The following is a 21365-nucleotide window of genomic DNA, read 5'->3' on the forward strand; positions in this document are numbered from 1 at the left end:
CTACTTTAATGAAACTGTGTGCCAGCCCCTGTTTTAAGCACCCTACAAATATTAACTCCTGTATAATAATCTAAGAACTGCTAGATGCAGTGGCTCATGCCTGTAATCCCAGCACTTTGGGAGGCTGAGGCGGGTGGATTACCTGAGGTCAGGAGTTCAAGACCAGCCTGGGTAACACGGTGAAACCCTATCTCTACTAAAAATGCAAAAGTTAGCTGGGCGTGGTGACGTGTGCCTGTAATCCCTGCTACTTGGGAGGCTGAGGCAGGAGAATCACTTGAGCCTGGGGGATGGAGGTTGCAGTTAACCAAGATCGCGCCATTGCACGCCAGCCTGGGTGACAGAGCAATACTCTGTCTCAAAAAAAAAAAAAAAAAGAAGAAGAAGAAGAAAAAAAACAACCTAAGAACTAGGTATTATTAATATCAACCCTGATTTACAGACAAGAAAAACTGAGGCACAGAGAGGCGAATTTGCCCAAGGTCACACAGCTCATAAACAGTGGAGTTGAGATTCCAACCCAAGCAGTTTTGCCCAGGAGTCCCAGCTCTTAGCCAGTGTGGCTAAGTGGCCTTTGTTATTCTGTCCAACTCAGTTATTCTGATATAAAACTCCCTTTGAGAATGAAAATGACTGTCAATGAAAAAAAAAAAAAGCTTTTAAAGATTTAAAGATAGTTTTATTCAGAAGTCTTCCTGAGGGCTATAGACCAAGGCCGGTAGCCCAAGAGCAGTTCTGTGAGACTACTGGCTCAAGGATTTCAGCCCATGGCTCATATACAGGCAGTGAGGGTTCAGTATGTTCAAAGTCACATCAGACTTGCTCAGAGGTTGCATTAAAGCAGAATCACTTTGAGGTTTCAGTGTAAGAGCACAACTGGTTATAGATTACAGAGGCATCATCACTGACCTTGTCAGAGGTTATCTTATGTGTAGGCAAAGACAAACACTGGAGTCATTTATCTTTTAAGGAATACAGTGACTCAGGCAAGAGGTGTCTTGTTTTGTCTTCAAAGCTTCTTTCCAGAGAGCTGTGCGTAGAAGACAGAGTCAGGGGCTTCGTGAAATTAAGCAAGCAGAAATGAGCAAACTCGACTTCTTACGTTTGCTACTTTGTCTCATATGACTCATCAAGGAAGAAGGGATTTTAGCATCTGACAAGCCAGCTGTAGCTTTGAGGACTGTTTGGGGAGCCTGCTGGGCACTGAGTAATAAGCAATTTGCATCTCACTTCTGTAGTATCTTGCATCTTGGTTTCTCTTCCCATCCTTCTCTTCATAACTCCCTCTTTTGGCTTATCCACCGCTAACTTAGTCTTTGATGCTTTTACTTTGACCTCCCAGACTTTCCTGTTGGAGTGAGCAGTTCTGTTTTCTTTGAGCTGTGCAGCAGCAGTCTCCTTGGCTAAACTCAATCCAGCACAGGACCACTCCCAAGAAAGGACCTGCTCAATATGGGCAGAGAGCGGGGGAGTGCTGGGGGGTAGAGACTGAAAAATCAGATTTTAAGAATAGAAGCATTAGCTGGGCGTTGCGGTGCATACCTCAAGGTTGAGGTAGGGGATTCACTTGAGTCCAGGATTTTGAGGCTGCAGTGGACTGTGACATGCCACTATACTCTATTGAAAATAAAAAGTAACAATTAAAAAAAAAAAAAAAAGAATAGGAGTAGCTCTAGACCAAGATTGTCAATCCTGGCCAATGAAACAGTCTTTACACAACCTCATGTTTTCCATAGGCTAGTTCAATGGGCCCCGAGCTATTCAGGACTCAACACTTTTCCAATAAAAATAGAAGTTCCCTTAGTACCTTCCACGTTACCAAGCCCATTTAGAGTTCTGATCTCCTTTGGCTTCAACAACCACCCTGGGAGGTATTCCTGGGAGAACACGGAGGTCTCCGAGTCTTCAAAGCTACACACTTCACTTGTCAGACACTAAAATTCCTCACTCCTTGGTGAGTCATTTGCATTTCTAAAGTGAGTTTCCTTTCAGAATAGCTGGGCTGAAATGTGCTTGTAAGAGCTGGCAGAACACAACAGAGACTCTCAGCACTTTCACCTCCAGACTCTTCTACGACCTCTTTCTACCTCTCAGACGAGGTGGGTGGGACAGTTTCATAGGCAGTGCCTGGCTACAATTTTTCAAGAACCGAAACTTGAATGACTGCCATCATTAGGCTCTAAAGCCAAAAATTGGCCTGAATTTCCCCCCCAAAGAAATAAGCACCTAATATTTTTCTTTGTATGCTGAAAATTCAGGGAAGCTTCTGATAACACAACCATTTAGTGTTACATGCAAGAAATTCTTCCACTTTAAGGTCAAGAGTTTGGCATGTGTTTCCTGAAGCCCCTTCTGAATCATGTGATTTCTAACAAGAAGATATGAATTGTCTATCTTTCATAAGGTATAGTGAAGATTAAGTGAGAGTTAGTCCATTCATAGTGTTCCCCATACCTGTTAAAATTTTTTTCCTTCCAAAATTATTATGCTCTCTGTATTAGACCAATTATAGAAGCAGCTGAGGACTTGAGAAGTATTGTAAATAGAACCAATTTTGACTTTAACTGGGAAAGGATCAGAGATTCAGTCCCTTCTTACTGAGTCCAGAATTGGTGGTGGATCTGGATTCGGGAAATCAGGCTGATGTCAGAGCCATTTCATTCCCTGCCCCCACCCCCGGCCCAGCATACACAGCACAGCTCCAAAGACCCAGGGTGCGTTCTGCAGGCAGTTCCTTCATATGCTAATGAACAGTTACAAAAGCTGAACAGCAGGACCAAACTGGTTTCTGTGGCCCCAAGCAGCTGGGAATTACTGCCTTACCCTTCTTCCCAGAGATTTCGCAGACCCTCCTTCTTCCACATTCCCACCAGCTGTCCTTAAATTGCCAGGAACCCACCTGTTTTAACTCTTCTCTCTTGGCCTGTGTGGCCCTCAGTTACCTTTCTTATCAAATGCTGACACTCTGAGTTCTACAAGCCCCTCTGCCTCTTGCTTCCTCTCGTTACCATCCCTTCTCACAGGCCTTTGTCTTTCCTTCAGGTGCCCCAGGGATGCCAGGCAAACAACAGCTTCTGACCAGCCCCATCAGTACTAAGCACCCTTGAGGGGGTCCCAGTGGCAGAGCCCACAGCCCTTTAGCCTTTTGAATATTCACAATGTTCTTGTAAGGCAGGTAACATATCCCCATTTTATAAGATAAAACAGGGCCAGGCCTGGTGGTTCATGCCTGTAACCCTAGCACTTTGGGAGGCCGAGGCAGGTGGATTGCCTGAGCTCAGGAGTTCGAGACCAGCCTGGGCAATATGTTGAAACCTCATCTCTACTAAAAAAAAAAAACAAGAAAAAAAACATTATCCGGGAGTCGTGGTGGATGCCTGTAATCCTGGCTACTCAGGAGGCCGAGGCAGGAGAATCGCTTGAACCCAGGAGGCAGAGGTTGCAGTGAGCCAAGGTCATGCCATTGCACCCCAGCCTGGGTGACAGAGCAAGACCATGTCTCAAAAACAAAAAACAAAAACAAAAACAAAAAAAAAAAAGAGAAGAAAAAGAAAACAGGCACCCAAAGAAATGAAGTAGCTTAACCAGGATCGTAAGTGACAAGAGCCAGCATTCAATCCAGTCGGACACTGCCCAAGCCCTGCCTCCTAATCAAAACGACTCCCTTCTAGAGGCAAGAGACATTTCTAATTGGAGGAGGGATGAGGCAACTCTGACGTCTGAAGGAAAACAGCGTCCATGACAGTACCAAGATGCAGAACCGCTTTGTGGTATCCACAGATCTGGCCCTGCTGGGTCACAGGTTCTCACCCTAATTTCCCTCCCTGCCACAATCTTGCTGAGGCTTGTCCTTGATGCTAACTACATGTAGCTTTCACACGCAGAATTGAGAGCACACACTGGTCTCAATTCCTCCTTTGACATCTGTGACTGGTTTTTGTAGGTACATCTGTCTCACGTACCTGGAGTCACTGTGTTAAACTCTAAGATCCTGGGCTTTTAGGAAGTGGCTCTGATCTTTGTCTCTCTCACCCTGATGTTTTATGATGATGGCCTAACAGGGTCCTGCCAGGTTGCAGAGGGAAGACCTTTAAACAAGATGACTTGTTTAAATACTCTATGGTTGGCTGGGCACAGTGGCTTACGCCTGTAATCCAGGCACTTTGGGAGGCCAAGGTGGGTGGATCACTTGAGGTCAGGAGTTCAAGACCAGCGTGGCCAACATGGTGAAACCGTCTCTACTAAAAATACAAAGAATTAGCCAGGTGTGATCATGCACACCTGTGGTCCCAGCTAGTTGGGAGGCGGAGGCACAAGAATTGCTTGAACCTGGGAGGTGGAGGTTGCAGTGAGCGGAAATCACACCACTGCACTCCAGCCTGAGCAACAGAGCAAGACCCTGTCTCAAAAAACTTAAAAATAAAAAATTACAATATGGTATATTTAAGATTGGCTATTATGATCTTCACTGTGGTTAGTAACAGCAATAATAATAATCACTTATGATGAATTGATGGGTGCAGCACACCAACATGGCACATGTATACATATGTAACAAACCTGCATGTTGTGCACATGTACCATAGAACATAAAGTATAATAATAAAAAATAATAATAATAATAATCACCTGCATTTGTGTTGTGCTTTTATGGTTTCCAAAGAACTTTTATGCACATTTTATCTTTTTAATTTTCATTTTATTTTTAATTTTGTAATAGATACTAAGTCTCAGACTATTTCTTCTTCATTTAATTTAGCAATAACTTAATCAGACTAGGAAGAAATATTTCAAAGGATAGGTGGATTTGCTTCATAAAAAATTATGTTTATTTTATAAAGCTCTTAGTGATTATTATCAAACCGTACAGTAGTCTGAGACTGCAGAAACAAATGTATGCATCACAATATGTTTATCTCTGTGTTATCAAGACAATAAAAACATGAAATAATCTGAATATTTTACAAGATTAAATTAAAATCTATTGAGAAGATGAAATATTCTGTTGCAATTGAAAACGGTGCTATGGAAGAATAAGCATTTGGGGAAATGTTCACTATGTTGTTGAGTGGGGAAAACTCAGTAACAAAAGAGGTATGCAAATATCAATCTGATTTTTTATTATTATGTTGGGATACAGTCTCACTCTGTTGCCCAGGCTGGAGTAAAGTGGTGTGATCACAGCTCACTACAGCCTTCAGCTCCCAGGCTCAAGGGATCTTCCCACCTCAACCTCCTGAATAGCCGGGATTACAGGTGCACGCCACCACTTCTGGCTAATTTTTGTATTTTTAGTAAAGACAGAGTTTCATCATATTGGTCAGGCTGGCCTTGAACTCCTGACCTCGTGATCCATCCACCTTGGCCTCCCAAAGTGCTGGGATTACAGGCGTGAGCTACTGCATCTGGCCAAACCATTTGTTCTTAATTCTACCTGCATGTTACTGAGGTTGGTGGTTGGAAGGATGACCTTTCTATGATGACAAGAAAAGGAATCAATCAGGTAGAAGTTGTGTTGCAGGACTTTTCTTCTTCTTTTTTTTTTTTTTTTGAGACGGAGTCTTGCTGTGTCGCCCAGGCTGCAGTGCAGTGGCACAATCTCGGCTCATTGCAAGCTCTGCCTCCTGGGTTCAGGCCATTCTCCTGCCTCAGCCTCCCGAGTAGCTGGGACTACAGGCGCCCACCACCACGCCCGGCTAAATTTTTGTATTTTTAGTAGAGACAAGGTTTCACTGTGTTAGCCAGGATGGTCTCGATCTCCTGACCTCGTGATCCGCCCACCCCAGCCTCCCAAAGTGCTGGGATTACAGGTGTGAGCCACCACGCCCGGCCAGGACTTTTCTTTTCTTTTTTTTGTTTTTGAGACGGAGTCTTGCTCTGTTGCCCAGGCTGGAGTGCAGTGGCCAGATCTCAGCTCACTGCAAGCTCCGCCTCTCGGGTTCAGGCCATTCTCCTGCCTCAGCCTCCCGATTAGCTGGGACTACAGGCGCCCGCCACCTCACCCGGCTAGTTTTTTGTATTTTTTAGTAGAGATGGGGTTTTACCGTTTTAGCCAGGATGGTCTCGATCTCCTGACCTCATGATCCGCCCGTCTCGGCCTCCCAAAGTGCTGGGATTACAGGCTTGAGCCACCGTGCCCGGCTCAGGACTTTTCTTTAGTTCAGCTAAAGACAGGTTCTTTGTTCCAAGGCCACGAAAATTCGGGCGCTCAGACAATCTGAATGGTCGTAAGACAGGGTTTTATTGGGTGAAAAGAAAGGAAAGGGAGAAACAGTGATTCTTGCAAGGCCAGAGTCCCTGCTACAGCACTTCCCGCCTGGCCCTTTGAATCCCAGGTTCCACACAGGAAGAGGAGGGGCCAGGCTCCTCCCTGCTGCAAATTTCCCGAGGCTTCACCTCAGTGGGCAGGTTGGTTGGAGTTTCTCCAGGGACACCCTCCCACCTGGCTGTCTCAGTTGTAGGTGGAAGAAATGGAAAGAAGAAAATGGGAGAGTAGGAGGATGCAGTCCTACCACTAGAGCTACTTATGTGGGCATCTCAGCTCCTGCAGATCGACCTTTCCCATCTCTTTAATTAGCATGTGGCATAATGACTACTCTCCACACCTCAGCCCATCATGTACTTACTTCATTAAGTAATCGCTGGCACATGTGCTGTCGCCTGACTCTTCATGAGGGGCGAGGTGCCAGTTCTGCACCCTAGAGCAGTATCATTTTTCAGAAGGTAGGATTACTATTGTGGCTGCATTTCCCATGATGTCATGACTAACTCTCTGTCTGCACATGTCCCAGTGACACATCACCCAGCCACAACTTCAGCCCCAGTTTGAAAGTCTTCATAACTCTTTTCCTTAAAAATATTTCTCAGCTGGGCGTGGTGGCTCCTGCCTGTAATTCCAGCACTTTGGCAGGCCGAGGCGGGCAGATCATGAGGTCAGGACTGTTCAACATGGTGAAACCCCATCTTTTCCAAAAATACAAAAATTAGCAGGGTGTGGTGGCACATGTCTGGAGTCCCAGCTACTTGGGCAGACAGCTGAGGCAGTAGAATCGCTTGAACCGGGAGGTGCAGGTTGCAGTGGGCCGAGATTGTGTCACTGCACTCCAGCCTGGGTGACAGAGTGAGACTGTCTCAAAAAAAAAAAAAAAAAAAAAAAAAAAAAATCCCAATTTTTGATCAAATGAAAAAAAAATCTAAAAAGTAGAAAACCCCACAGACCGCAACACTAGATAATAGTTGACCACTAATGCTTGAAATGATTATCATGAGAGATTATTTCTTTGGGTCTAGAAGGCCTTCGTGTAGAAGAGAGACCACTGTGACCAACTGAGTCCTTGCCTACCATCCAGACGCCTTAGCCTCACTACCAACAAGCTAAGAGATGCTGGCTGAGTAAGGGCCTACTCTGGCTTGTAAAGACCCCTCCAGCTCCAGTGGTTTATAATTCTAAGTAAACTAATACTTTAGAGAGATGAGTCAAGAGCTGCTTGATGGAACATCACTCCAGGCAAAGGATACCGAGTGCAAAGGAATGACAGGGGCATACATGGCTGGAGTAGGATGATAATATGAATCACAGGCGATAACATCAAGAATGTGGTGTGTGTGGATGGGGAAGAGGGAACAGGATGTGTAAACCTTTGATAGATTTTGGTTTTTACTCAGAGGGAAGTGGGAAACACTTCAGTTTTTTTTTTTTTCTTTTCCTTTTTTGTTTTTGAGATAGACTTTTGCTCTTGTTGCCCAGGCTGGAGTGTAATGGTGCCATCTCGGCTCACCGCAATCTCCGCCTCTCAGGTTCAAGCGATTCTCCCGCCTCAACCTTCGAAGTAGCTAGGATTATAGGCATGCACCACCAAGCCCAGCTAATTTTGTAGTTTTAGTAGAGACAGGGTTTCACCATGTTGGTCAAGCTGGTCTCGAACTCCTGACCTCAGGTGATCCACCCGCCTCAGCCTCCCAAAGTGCTGGGATTATAGGCGTGAGCCACCGCGCTCAGCCTAATTTTCATTTTATAATTTTAACTTTTTTTTTGAGACCAAGTCTTGCTCTGTTGCCCAGGCAGGAGTGCAGTGGCACAATCTCTGCTCACTGCAACCTCCACCTCCAGGACTCAAGCGATTCTCCTGCCTCAGCCTCCCGAGTAGCTGGGATTACAGGCCTGTGCCACCAAATCCGGCTAATTTTTGGTAGAGATGGGGTTTCACCATGTTGGCCAGACTGGTCTTGAACTCCTGACCTCAAGTGATCTGCCTGCCTTGGCTTCCCAAAGTGCTGGGATTACAGGTGTGAGCCAGTGTGCCTGGCCAAATAATTTTAATTTTTTAGAGACAGGGTCTCACTTGGTTGTTCAGGCTGGAGTGCAGTGGCACACTCATGGCTCACTGCAGCCTGGAAGTCCTGGGCTTAAGTGATCCCTCTGCCCAGCCACCTGCATAGCTCGGAGTACAGGTGCATACAACCACCCCTGGGTAATTTTCTGTAAAAATAGGGTCTCAATATATTGCTCAGGCTGGTCTCAAACTCCTAGGCTCAAGCAATCCTTCTGCCTTGGCCTCCCACATGTCTGGGATTATAGGCATGAGCCACTGTACCCAGCCTGACTCCAACACTTGATTTGAGCAATTGGAAGGATGGAGTTGTAATTTAAGGAGAGGGGGAAGACTGTGAAAAGGGTGGTGGAGGTGGAATGAATCAGGAATTTGGTTTTGGACTTATGTTTGATATGCCTGTAGAAACATCCAAGGGGGGATTTTGAATAGCTAGATGAATATGCTATATGTCTGGACTGGGGAAATCAGGAGTAGAAATAGAAATTTGGAAGCTGTCACCATATAGATGATATTTAAAACCATGGGACTGAATGAGGTCACCAAAGGAATAAGTGTATACATTGAGAAGAAAAGAAGTCTGCTGGGCGCAGTGGCTCATGCCTGTAATTCCAACACTTTGGGAAGCCAAGGTGGGAGGATTGCTTGAGCCCAAGTGTTCAAGACCAGCCTGGGCAACATAGTGAGACCCTGTCTCTACAAGAAATAAGAAAATATTAGCCAGGCCTGGTGGTGTGTGCCTATAGTCCCAGCTACTCAGGGCCTGAGGTGAGAGGATTGCTTAAGCCCGGGAGGTTGAGGCTGCAGTGAGCCATGATCATGCCATTGCACTCCAGTCCTGGGCAGCAGAGTAAAATCCTGTCTCCAAAAAAAAAAAAAAAAAGGAAAGAAGTCCAAAGACTAAGCTAGGGCACTCACTCCAGAATATAGTGGTCAGGAGGGTAGGTGGGAACTAGCGAAGAATCCACTTCTGAGTTGCTAATGGGGCAGATGGAGAATCAAGAGAAGAGCGGGCCTGGAGGCCAAGTGAATAGAGCATTCCAGAAAGAGGGAGAAATCAATTGTGTCCAATTCTACAGCTAGGCTGAGTAACTGAGAAAGGAATGAGAGAGGACCACAGGACTTACCACGTGGAGGTCATTGCTAAACTTGTCCAGAGTGAGTGCTCAATGAATCAGTGAATAAATGAGTGTAACTTTCTCCAACTATATTTGATCAGGACCAAATAACTTGGGGACTTTGTTTCTCCAGGAAGAGTTCGATGAATTATTTGAATGAAATACCTTTTCCCTCAGTGTCTAAACTCCTCTTTGGAATCGTAGGTGGCGGAAGATTGCATAGTTCCTAATCTCTGGAAGCCAGGCAGTCTGGAGTTGCCTGTGGTCAATTCTCTATACTGTTCCACACAGCCACACAATACTCCAATCCCTTCAGGGCAAAGGAGTCATCAACCCCTGAAAAACAAACACTATGCTCCCCAAATTACAGAAAAACACCTGCAAACTGACTCAAGTGAGGTAGTTCATTTAGTCAGGCTGTGGGAAGAAACCACATTTTTGAGATAATTAACTAATAGCATCGTTCAATAATGTCTTTTCTTGGAAACTGTGGTGAGTCAAGGCACATTCCCATAAAATACAGTGAAATTTTCTTTTTTTTTTTTCTTTTTCTTTTTTTTTTCTGTTGAGACGAAGTCTCGCTCTGTCGCCCAGGCTGGAGTGTAGTGGCGCGATCTTGGCTCACTGCAAGCTCCACCTGTGTTCAAGCCATTCTCCTGCCTCAGCCTCCAGAGTAGTTGGGACTACAGGCGCCCGCCACCACGCCCGGCTAATTTTTTGTGTTTTGTTTAGTAGAGACGGGGTTTCACCGTGTTAGCCAGGATGGTCTCAATCTCCTGACCTTGTGATCCACCCGCCTCGGCCTCCCAAAGTGCTGGGATTACAGGCAGGAGCCACCGTGCCCGGCCTACAGTGAAAATTTCAATCGAAAGCAGCTGAACCGGCCGGGCGTGGTGGTTCAAGCCTGTAATCCCAGCACTTTGGGAGGCCGAGACGGGTGGATCACGAGGTCAGGAGATCGAGACCATCCTGGCTAACACGGTGACACCCCCGTCTCTACTAAAAAAAATACAAAAAACTAGCCGGGCGAGGTGGCGGGCGCCTGTAGTCCCAGCTACTCCTCGAGAGGCTGAGGCAGGAGAATGGCTTGAATCCGGGAGGCGGAGCTTGCAGTGAGCTGAGATCTGGCCACTGCACTGCAGCCTGGGCGACAGAGCGAGACTCCGTCTCAAAAAAAAAAAAAAAAAAAACAAAGATAAAAAAACCCACCTGAACCCTGATGTATTGTTCTTTGAAAGAGGAAGATTCCACCTTAAAGGCAGTCATTCTATAGCACTTCCCATTTCTTAGGTGCTTACTATATACCAGAAACTGTGCTAAGAAGTGCTTTATGGACATTTAGCAAAGTGAATCCTCACAACCACCCTACGAGAGAGGTACTAGTATCATTCCCAGATGATAGATGTAATACTAATAAGCTACAGGTGAGGAAATGGATGCTTGAATAGTTTGAAGGGACATCTTACCAATCAGTTATCTCCCCTGGGGAGGGACTTTCAGGAATGGCCTGATCCGTATCAGGAGAACTGTCCGCTGTTCAGGATGTCAAAGGTTCCTGTTCTGCTTCTAGAAGTCAGCTTTTCCTGGGAGGAAAAGTGGGCATGGGCTGAAGTGAGAGCTGGGGTGCAGGTGGAGTATGAAGACTCCTCAGAGAAAGGAAATAAAATATATTTATTGAGCTTCTACCATGTATCCAACCCAGTCACTGGTCATTATTTTATCCTCAAACACCTTTAAAACACACACGTGTGTGTGTGTGTATATATATAGTAACTTAAAGTTTAGAAAAGATAAGTAAACTTGGGATCACACAGATATGAACAAGGGGAGAAGCCTGTCCGGGTGTGATGGCTCATTCCTGTAATCCCAGCACTTTGGGAGGCTCAGTGGGGAGGATCACATGAAGCCAGGAGTTCCAGACCAGACTGGACAAGATAGGGAGACCCCATTTCTATTTTCTAATATAAATTAACATAAAAAAGAGAGAAAATTTCTTTATACATTGAGCTGAAATTAAACCCCACTGTGGCTTCCACCTATTTTTGCTCTCTGGGGCTACTCAAAACACATCCAAATCCTCTTCTACAAGCGAATCCTTCAAATATTTGAAAACACCTATGTCTCCCTTCTGTGCTCTTCCGATACCAATGGTTTAAATTGGTAACAGTAGACTTTGTTTTAATAGATCTTCTAAAAAGCAAATAAAAAGTAAGGCATGCTGGGTGCGGTGGCTCATGCCTGTAATCTCAGCACTTTGGGAGGTGCAAGTGGGCGGATCACAAGATCAGGAGTTCGAGACTAGCCTGACCAACATGGTGAAACCCGTCTCTACTAAAAATACAAAAATTAGCCAGATGTGGTGGTGCACGCCTGTAACCCCAGCTGCTTGGGAGGCTAAAGAATTGCTTGAACTCAGGAGGCGGAGGTTGCAGTGAGCCGAGATGGCGCCACTGCACTCCAGCCTGGGAAACAGAACGAGATTCCGACTCGAAGAAAAAAAAAAAAAGTAAGACATTACCAATATGATGCAAACCCTCAAGCACTCATGCACTTATCCCCAACCCCACACTTCTCCTCTCCCACCCCTTCTATCTGCTCATGTATTTATTTAGCCTATGGGATCCCAATACAGAGGAGCCCTGATGGACGCATTTATAGTGCAGCAATGAATAGAAGACAGTGGCAGTCTTAGACTAGAGTTGAAATGTGATAAACATTTATATACTGTGTTTATAAACCGTGTAACTCTAACCAATTTATCTAGTCTTTCTAAGCTCAATTTCCTCGTCCGTAAAATGGGAAGAATAATCATACTTATCGCGCTGGTTGTTATAGGGATTAAACAAGATAATTCTCTAAAGCTTTGGCACTTGGCGCTGAAAGGAGCCATTCCATGTCTTCTTTCCCGCCCCGCCCCTTGTGCTCCCCACCGCTTTCGTGGTGTCCGCAGCTGCAGCTGCCTCTACAACAAAAAACGCATCCCTCCTCCTGCAGTGTCCACCGCACCGGGAAGCCCTCTCTGTATCAGTTACCAACCACAATTGCAGTGAGTTCGGATCGTGGCTTTCCCATAGTCAGGAAAAGTGAGGGAAACGGACGACCCGGTTCTCTAGGAGTAAGTAAAGGTTAAAGGTAGTTCGCGGCATAACCCAGGCCGGGATTAACCCGAGGTCCCAGCGCTCCTGCTATTTGCATTCCAAAGCGGACACCTCATGCGCTCAACCCCGCCCGCAGGCGGCTCCAGCAGTCTAGAAGACCTGGCGCGCGTCCGGGGACCCGGGGGAGCAGCCGCGCAAGGCAGGTGACCGGGGGCGGGGCCAGGGCCCTCGTTCCGGTCCCGGGGCGTGGCCTCCCGCAGGTGAGTCCAGCGGCGCCTGGGGTTTCCCTGAAACCTAACCCGCCCTGGGGAGGAGCGCAGAGGCTGCGATTAGGGACAGACGAGAGGCTGACTTTCTCTCGGTGCGTCCAGTGGAGCTCTGAGTTTCGAATCGGTGGCGGCGGATTCCCAGCGCGCCCGGCGTCGGGGCTTCGGGGAGGATGTGGCGCCCCAGCGCGGCGTGGCTGCTGGGGGCCGCCATCCTGCTGGCAGCCTCTGTCTCCTGCAATGGCATCATCCAAGGTGAGAAACGTGGCCAAGGAGGGCTCTTATCGCTGAGGAGCTGGGGTCCTGGGCACGCTGGGCAGACGGTGATCCGGGCAGGTGCGCGAAAGGGGTTCTGCTGCCGGCACCCATCTCCACGAATCCCTTAGCCTCTCCTTGGTGGCTTTGATGGGGGGTCTCTGCGCCAAGGAGGCACCCAGGTGGGACATGCGGGAGCAGCTGAAGTTGGCAGAGCCCGGCAGAGGCAGAGACTTCCCCAAAGACCCTACTTCCCGTAGAGGCTGTCATGCTGGGCACCCCCAGGCGCCAGCGTGGGTTCGGGGAAAGGGAGTGAAGGAAGGAGTAGCTGTGTCTAAAGGGTACCCAGAGGACCCAGTCCCCTCCCCGGGCTTGGTTGCTTTATAAACACTAAGTCGTTAAGAGCTTTTCGCTTAGTTTCCTCTCGCTCCCGCGGGGCCGGTGGAGTTAGCGAGCTGATTGCGCAGGGCAGGGCGGAGTGGGTGGGAACCGGCGGAGTGGGTGGGAACCCGCGGCCCGGGAGCCTTCTAAATTGTTTTTTGCGCCCCCCTCCCCCAACTACTGGAAGCCTTTCTTCGGGTTCTGCCCCTGGCGTTCGAGATCCACCCGGGGCCCGCGGCTCCTGGCACCCACGGTGGAAGGCCCGGGGTATGAAATTCAGGGCTGGACTCTGCTGGGTTCTGGTGGTAATGAGCGCTCAGGCCCGTTGGGCGTCACGAGGATTTACGAGCGGAACTTTTTGGACGCTGCCTTATATTTGACCAGTTGACTCTCTGGGCCTTGGGTTCCGGGACTTGCCTAGTGTGCCACCCGGAGCGACCACTGGCTGCCACCCAGGTCTGCAGGCCGGAGGCTGGCCGCCCTGGGAACAGAGCAGCACTTGCGCCCGGCCGCCGCGTTCCTTGGGTGTGCTGCTCCGGGTTTGCTCGAACTTGTACTGCTCGGAATGTGTTCTTCCGGGCCCAGCAGGCCTCGCTGTAGCTGTGGGGGATGTTTGACTTGCGGTCGCGCCACTGTGATCCTAACCGAGGCCCCGCTGTTTGGGGCAGCCTGGGTAGCAAAGGGAGGTTTTAATTTCCCTCAGATGTTCAGACTTGCTGTAAAAGGCATTTCTCACTTTTATCCACCTCTTCATAAAGAGGAGGTAAAAGAGCAAGTCGCAGTGGGTTGGAATTAGATGGAAGAATGTGATTCTTTTCCCTCTTCACTTAGGGAAAAGGGTGTTGTGTAAGCTTGAAAACTGTGCACTGCTGATATATTTTTTATTAATCAGCATCAGAATAAAGGCATTTAGTTCCAGGAAGTATTGAAAACTGTAATAAACACCTCTCCTCTATGTCCTTTAAAGTTGGGAACTTAAAATTCAGGAGCAAAGGTTAGTATGTGCAAACTTTAAAAAAATACGTGTTGGTATAAATGATTCAACATCTTTATGATTCAGAGGTCCCCCTAGGAAGCATGCCCCGATTATTTGGCTTGTTCTTGTTTACCCCTCTTGATAGGGGATTGGGAGATCCCTGGAGTATAAGGCGAACTTGATTTGACAACAAGGAAAAATCAGGTTACTTGTTAACTAGAGCCACTTAATATTGCACCTTGTTCCTCATCCTCCCCCCACCATACTTTTATTCCCTTGCAGGGTAACTTTCCCAAAGGGTTCGCGAAGTAACACTGAGAATTGATTTAGGCAGATGGAGCTTTCCTCCCACCTTAAAACTAAACTGATTTTAGTAAATACCGTGTCAGCAAAGCTTTTCTGCCCTCAGGGTAGATCTTTGCTCACTGCCTTTTAACCAGTCCTTCTGCATGCCCCTCAGGTGGCTGCAAGGCCGATTTGGGGTTTGATTTTCTTCCCAAAGCCTCACTCCGAAAGACTGCCTCATAGAAAGGAACTCAGCCTAGATCACAGCCTTCTCAGGGTACAGGTGAGGGACACTGAATAGGGGAGGAGGCAAGGCAAGGAAAACACTTGGAAGTCGCGGCCCCTCTTTCCCCTCACAATAGTAATTGGTAATTATTTGGGTAAATATGTTTAATACATGTCCTCACTGCATCGTTAACTCCTGGAGGCAGGGGACCCTACCATCCTTTCCATCATGTCTAGCATAGTCTCATCACCTATGGGACCTCAGTAAATAGCAGATGAATGAAGTGAGGAGTCTTGCCCAGAGTACCCTGGCTGGTCCATGTGGTGTTCATTTCAGTCAGCTTCTCTCTGCCACTTACTTATTTTTTCCCACCATTTTACAGGCCTAGGTCATTCCATTTATCTTTTTGAGACTGGAACTTCTGTTTTCTTTATAATTGGTTTGGTGTTTTTTTTGTTGTTGTTGTTTTGTTTTTTGAGTCTCATTCTGTTGCCCAGGCTGGAGTGCAGTGGTGCGATTTTGGCTCATTGCAACCTCCATCTCTCCCTGGCTCAAGGAAATCTCCTGCCTCAGCCTCCCAAGTAGCTGGGACTACAGGCATGCACTGCCACCCCCAGGTAATTTTTTTTTTAGAGGGAGTCTCTCTCTGTCACCCAGGCTGGAGTGCAGTGGCATGATTTCAGCTCACTGCAACCTCCGCCTCCCGGGTTCAAGCAATTCTCCTGTCTCAGCCTCCTGAGTAGCTGGGGCTACAGGCACCCGCCACCATGCCCGGCTAAGTTTTGTATTTTTAGTAGAGGTAGGGTTTCACTATATTGGTCAGTCTGATCTCAAACTCCTGACCTCAGGTGATCTACCCGCCTTCAGCCTCCCGAAGTGCTGGGATTACTATAGCCCTAGCTATAATTGTTTTTTAAATTATAAAAACAATATGTGATCACTAGGGAAAAATGAGCCAAAACAAAAAAAGGAAAAATTTAATTAAATCACCCTGAAATTCAGTACCAAAGTAGCCAGTGGTAACATTTCAGCTTATGTCTTTTCCCACTTTTTATTACATCCATGCACAAAATATGTATTCACAAATACAGAAAATATGTTTGTGCAAGTATGGGATTATATAAGCAGATCAGTATCATGTCAATACATACAAAACATTTTTAACGACTCCAAAATGTTATAGAAGGATGTATCAATTTTAAAAATTAGTCCTCTGTTGATAGACATGTGGTATTTCCAGTTTTTCTTTTTTTTCTTTCCCCTGAGATGGAATCTCGCTCTGTCACCCAAGCTGTAGTGCAGTGGCACAATCTTGGCTCACTGCAACCTCTACCTACCAGGTTCAAGTGATTCTCATGCCTCAGCCTCCAGAGTACCTGGGACTACAGGCGCACACCACCACACCCAACTAATTTTGCATTTTTGGTATAAATGGGGTTTTGCCATGTTGGCCAGGCTGGTCTGGAACTCCTGTCCTCAAGTGATCCACCTGCCTCAGCCTCCCAAAGTGCTGGGATTATAGGCATGAGCCACCGTCCCTGGCCAAAGTTTTGTAAAATGACAGAACACTGCAATGAACTGGAAGATAGGACTTTAAATTTGATCCTTTTGCTTGCCTTGTAGTTACTAAGTAACCTTGATAGATGATGTTTTAGTAAATCTGTATTTGACATTCTTATGGTTTCATTAGCTTGGCAAGTGTTGGGGAAAACAGTTCATTCTGAAAGAACACTTGTGAAAATGTACTAAAAGTTTAGGGAGGGGCACCCCACAATTGAAACCTTTGTTTTTTCAGTCTGTGCTCCCAAAGATTGGGAGCAGAAAAGAACATTTGGGGTGAGGGGATCATAGAGAACAGGGTGAAAGGAAGAGAGTTAATGCAAATAAAGTACTTGTTTTACACTTGGTTTGATGGGGAGGTTGGGCCACAAGAGGAGTATACTTAAAGTAAAAATTAAATTAAAAATTTTAGACTGGGCGCAGTGGCTCACGCCTGTAATCCTAGCACTTTGGAAGTCGAGGTGGGCAGATCACGAGGTCAGGAGATCGAGACCATCCTGGCTAACACGGTGAAACCCAGTCTCTACAAAAAATACAAAAAATTAGCCAGGCGTGGTGGCGGGCGCTTGTAGTCCAAACTACTCGGAGGCTGAGGCAGGAGAATGGCGTGAACCCAGGAGGTGGAGCTTGCAGTGAGCCGAGGTGGTGCAGCTGCACTCCAGCCTGGGCAACAGAGCGAGACTCTGTGTCAAAAAAAAAAAAAAAAAGTTTTACATGTAGATTTTCCCAAAAATTGTGTAAATTAGAAGGGTCTAAAAAAAAAAGTGAAACTCATACTTTCTGTTCTCCAATTTCAGCACAACTTCTCAGGTTTTGTTTGTTTGGTTGGTTGGTTGGCTGGTTTGTTGGTTGGTTGGTTTTTTTTTTTTGAGATGGAGTCTCGCTCTGTTGCCCAGGCTGGAGTGCAGTGGTGTGATCTCAGCTCACTGCAACCTGTGCCTCCCAGGTTGAAGTGATTCTCCTGCCTCAGCCTCTCAAGTAGCTGGGATTACAGATGTGCACCAACACCTCCGGCTAATTTTTGTACTTTTAGTAAAGCCAGAATTTTGCCATGTTGGCCAGGCTGGTCTTGAACTCCTGACCTCAAGTGATCCGCCTACCTTGGCCTCCCAAAGTGCTGAGATTACAGGGGTGCCTGGCCATCAGCTCAACTTCTCTATGCATAAATGATTTATAGGAATAGACAGAGCATACTGTACTGTACGTACTGTGCTATGATTTATCTTTTTTTTTTTTTTTTTTTTGAGACGGAGTCTGGCTCTGTTGCCCAGGCTGGAGTGCAGTGGCCGGATCTCAGCTCACTGCAAGCCCCGCCTCCCGGGTTCACGCCATTCTCCTGCCTCAGCCTCCCGAGTAGCTGGGAGTACAGGCGCCCGCCACCTCGCCCGGCTAATTTTTTTTTTGTATTTTAGTAGAGACGGGGTTTCACCGTGTTAGCCAGGATGGTCTCGATCTCCTGAACTCGTGATTCGCCCGTCTCGGCCTCCCAAAGTGCTGGGATTACAGGCTTGAGCCACCGCGCCCGGCCGATTTATCTTTTTTTATCTAATCTATTCAGTCAGTGTATAGAAATTTGTACAAACTTTTTTTTTTTTTTTGAGACGGTGCCTTGCTCTGTTGCCCAGGCTGGAGTGCAGTGGTGCGATCTCGGCTCACTGCACGCTCTGCCTCCCGGGTTTACGCCATTATCCTGCAGCTAATTTTTTGTATTTTTAGTAGAGACGGCGTTTCACCGTGTTAGCCAGGATGGTCTCAATCTCCTGACCTTGTGATCCACCCACCTCAGCCTCCCAAAGTGTTGGGATTACAGGCCTGAGCCACTGCGCCCGGCCCTGTACAAACTTTTGTAGGAGGGGTAATTGAACTAGTCCTCCCCACCGCACTACTGCCCCCTCGACCCCTGCAACCCCGCTTTTTTTTTTTTTTTTTTTTGAGACGGAGTCTCGCTGTGTCTCCCAGGCTGGAGTGCAGTGGCGTGATCTCGGCTCACTGCAAGCTCCGCCTCCCGGGTTCACGCCATTCTCCCGCCTCAGCCTCCCAAGTAGCTGAGACTACAGGCGCCCGCCACCACGCCCGGCTAGTTTTTTGTATTTTTAGTAGAGACGGGGTTTCACCATGTTAGCCAGGATAGTCTCGATATCCTGACCTCGTGATCCACCCGCCTTGGCCTCCCAAAGTGCTGGGATTACAGGCTTGAGCCACCGCGCCCGGCCAACCCCGCTTTTTTTTTTTTTTAAAAGAGACTGGTTCTGGCTGTCACCCAGGCTGGAGTGCAGTGGCAGGATCATAGCTCACTGTAACCATCTCAGCTCCCAAGTAGCTGAGGCTATGGCTAGGTTGCCATTATGCCTGACCTGAACTACTCCCCCTCTTCCCACCCACCCCCAAACCCCAGATGGAGTCTTGCTCTGTCACCCAGGTTGGAGTGCAGTGGTGTGATCTCAGCTCACAGCAACCTCCACCTCCCAGGTTCAAGCCATTCTCCTGCTTCAGCCTCCCAAGTAGCTGGGATTACAGGTGCCCGCCACCACACCCAGCTAATTTTTGTATTTTTAGTAGAGATGGGGTTTCACCACGTTGGCCAGGCTGATCTCAAACTCCTGATCTCATGATCCTCCCGCCTTAGCTTCCCAAAATGCTTGAATTATAGGTGTGAGCCACTGCGCCAGGCCCTGAACTACTCCCCTTTTTGATAGATGTTGAAATTAATACCCTTGTTTCACCGTGCTAGACAACGTTCCAGTAAATATTCTTGTACATAGAATAACTTTGTGCACTTTAGCTGGTAGGTGCAGGGCAAATTCCTAGAAGTAAATTGCTAGGTCATATGGCAAATACATTTAAAATTTTGATATGTTTTGCCAAATTACCCACCAAAAATATTATACCAATTTATACTCCTTTGAGATACAAAATTCAAATAATATAGAGAGGTGTAAAATAAAAGAAAAGTTCTCTTGTCCCGAGCTATTCTACTTCACAGAGCCAGCCACTTTTTATTGTTTGGTGGATATCCTTCTAGACTTCAGATTTTGCAAATTGTACATTATAATTTTCTTTCTTTTTTTTTTTTTGAGACAGAGTCTTGCTCTGTCGCCAGGCTGAAGTGCAGTGGCGTGATCTCGGCTCACTGCAACCTCTGCCTGCTGGGTTCAAGTAATTCTCCTGCCTCAGCCTCCCGAGTAGCTGGGAGTACAAGCACACGCCACTATGCCCAGCTAATTTTTATATTTTTTAGTAGGGATGGGGTTTCACCATGTTGGCCAGGATGGTCTCGATCTCTTGATCTCGTGATATGCCCGCGTTGGCCTCCCAAAGGGCTGGGATTACAGGCGTGAGCCACCGTGCCCAGCCAGTTTCTTTTTTCAATTGACTGTTTATTGTGGCTGTCTTTCCATTTCAATATTATTGGCTAGTACAATGTCTACCCTTAGTGATAGGGATGATGCCAGGGACATGCTAAGTTAGGAATAGGAATAAGGAGCTGTTTGTAACTGAGTAGGGGATGCTGCCTTGAGCATCTGTGAGTGTGTATTTTTGCACACTTGGGCAATAATTGTTTATTACAGCCCTAGAAATGGGAATATAATTGTAGCCAGACACTTTATATGTGTTTAAACTTCATTTGTGCAGTTAGTATCTCCTCAACTCTGTGAAATAGAAATGATTTTACCTGGTTGACAATTGGGAGCTGGGATAGTATCGGTTCTCTAGACAAGCTCTGTGAGTTTTGGTGAGTGGTAAGGACACTGTACAGAGTCAGAGCCCATGCACTGGGCTGAAAGGGCTTCAGAGACCTTCAAGTAGCGTCTTGACATTTACCAGTGTTATAGAACAGTTAATACCAACAATAGTTTTGATGGAGACCATTAAAGGTTATATGTTGAAATATTCTAAGAAAAAAAATCCATTTAAAAACAAAATTGTTATATTGCCTTTCCTTGTTCCTTTTTTGGTCTTTATTTTAGTGTTCTTATTTAAAATAGATTTTGAGCACTCTTTATGTGAGCTTTCCTGACTTGGTACATGCTTATTTTTATGGAGAATTTTAATCTTATAGCAGTATACTATTATAGTGAATTCCGTGTACTCACCACTCAACTTCAATAATTATTAACTGTTGGCTAATCTTGTTTCATCTATTCCCCAACCCACCTCCCACTCCTCTTCCCTGTTATTTCTTTTCTGTTTTTTTCCCTTTCCTATGATACTGAGCCTATGTTTTTTTTTTAACAGCTTTACCAAGAATTCCATATCAGATAATTTACACACCATACAATTCACCCCTTTAAACTGTACAATTTAGTGGCTTTTAGTGTATTCATAGAATTATTCAACCATTACCACAACACTTTCAGAACATTTTTATTACTCTGGAAGAAACACCTTAGCTGTCATTCACCAATCTTCCAGTCTTAGCCCTTGGCAAACAATTCTCCTGCCTCAGCCTCCCAAGTAGCTGGGACTATAGGCGTGTGCCACCACACCCAGCTAATTTTTGTATTTTTAGTAGAATTGGGGTTTCACCATGTTAGCCAGGCTGGTCTCAAACCCCTGACCTCGTGATCCGCCTGCCTCGGCCTCCCAAATTGCTGGGATTACAGGCATGAGTCACCGCATCCAGCCATATAGTAACTCTTTAACCATTTGAGGAACTGCCAGATAATTTCCCACAATAACTGTACGTTTTATTTTATTTTATTTATTTTAAATAGACATGGTTTCACTCTGTCGCCCAGGCTGGAGTGCAGTGGCGCGATCTTGGCTCACTGCAACCTATGCCTCCTGGTTCAAATGATTCTCCTGTCTCACCCTCCCAAGTTGCTGGGATTACAGGTGTATGCCACCATGCCTGGCTAATTTTTGTATT

At 46.5% G+C, this 21365-nt stretch overlaps 1 protein-coding gene and 1 long non-coding RNA gene across 6 annotated transcripts in view; one reads left to right on the plus strand and one right to left on the minus strand.

Moving 5' to 3' along the window:
• The window catches only part of F2RL1 (F2R like trypsin receptor 1), a 75976-nt gene that overhangs the window by 46875 nt on the left and 7736 nt on the right, over positions 1–21365 (plus strand). The window contains exon 1 of one of the 5 annotated variants that reach the window (XM_005557204.5): positions 12836–13067. The exons of the other annotated variants lie outside the window; for them this stretch is intronic. Within the exon in view, the coding sequence (XP_005557261.2) occupies positions 12986–13067 (82 nt within the window). The 5' untranslated portion in view covers positions 12836–12985. Of the gene's footprint in view, positions 1–12835; positions 13068–21365 lie in introns of those variants that run through there. 5 annotated transcript variants of the gene reach the window in all.
• On the minus strand, positions 658–14006 carry LOC135971314 (uncharacterized). The gene is made up of 2 exons (XR_010587415.2): positions 10915–14006; positions 658–1617 (listed from the first exon to the last, which is right to left on the minus strand). It is a non-coding gene; the product is annotated as an uncharacterized lncRNA (long non-coding RNA).

This window comes from Macaca fascicularis, chromosome 6 (assembly GCF_037993035.2).
Source record: "Macaca fascicularis isolate 582-1 chromosome 6, T2T-MFA8v1.1".
NCBI classification, from domain to species: Eukaryota; Metazoa; Chordata; class Mammalia; order Primates; family Cercopithecidae; genus Macaca; species Macaca fascicularis.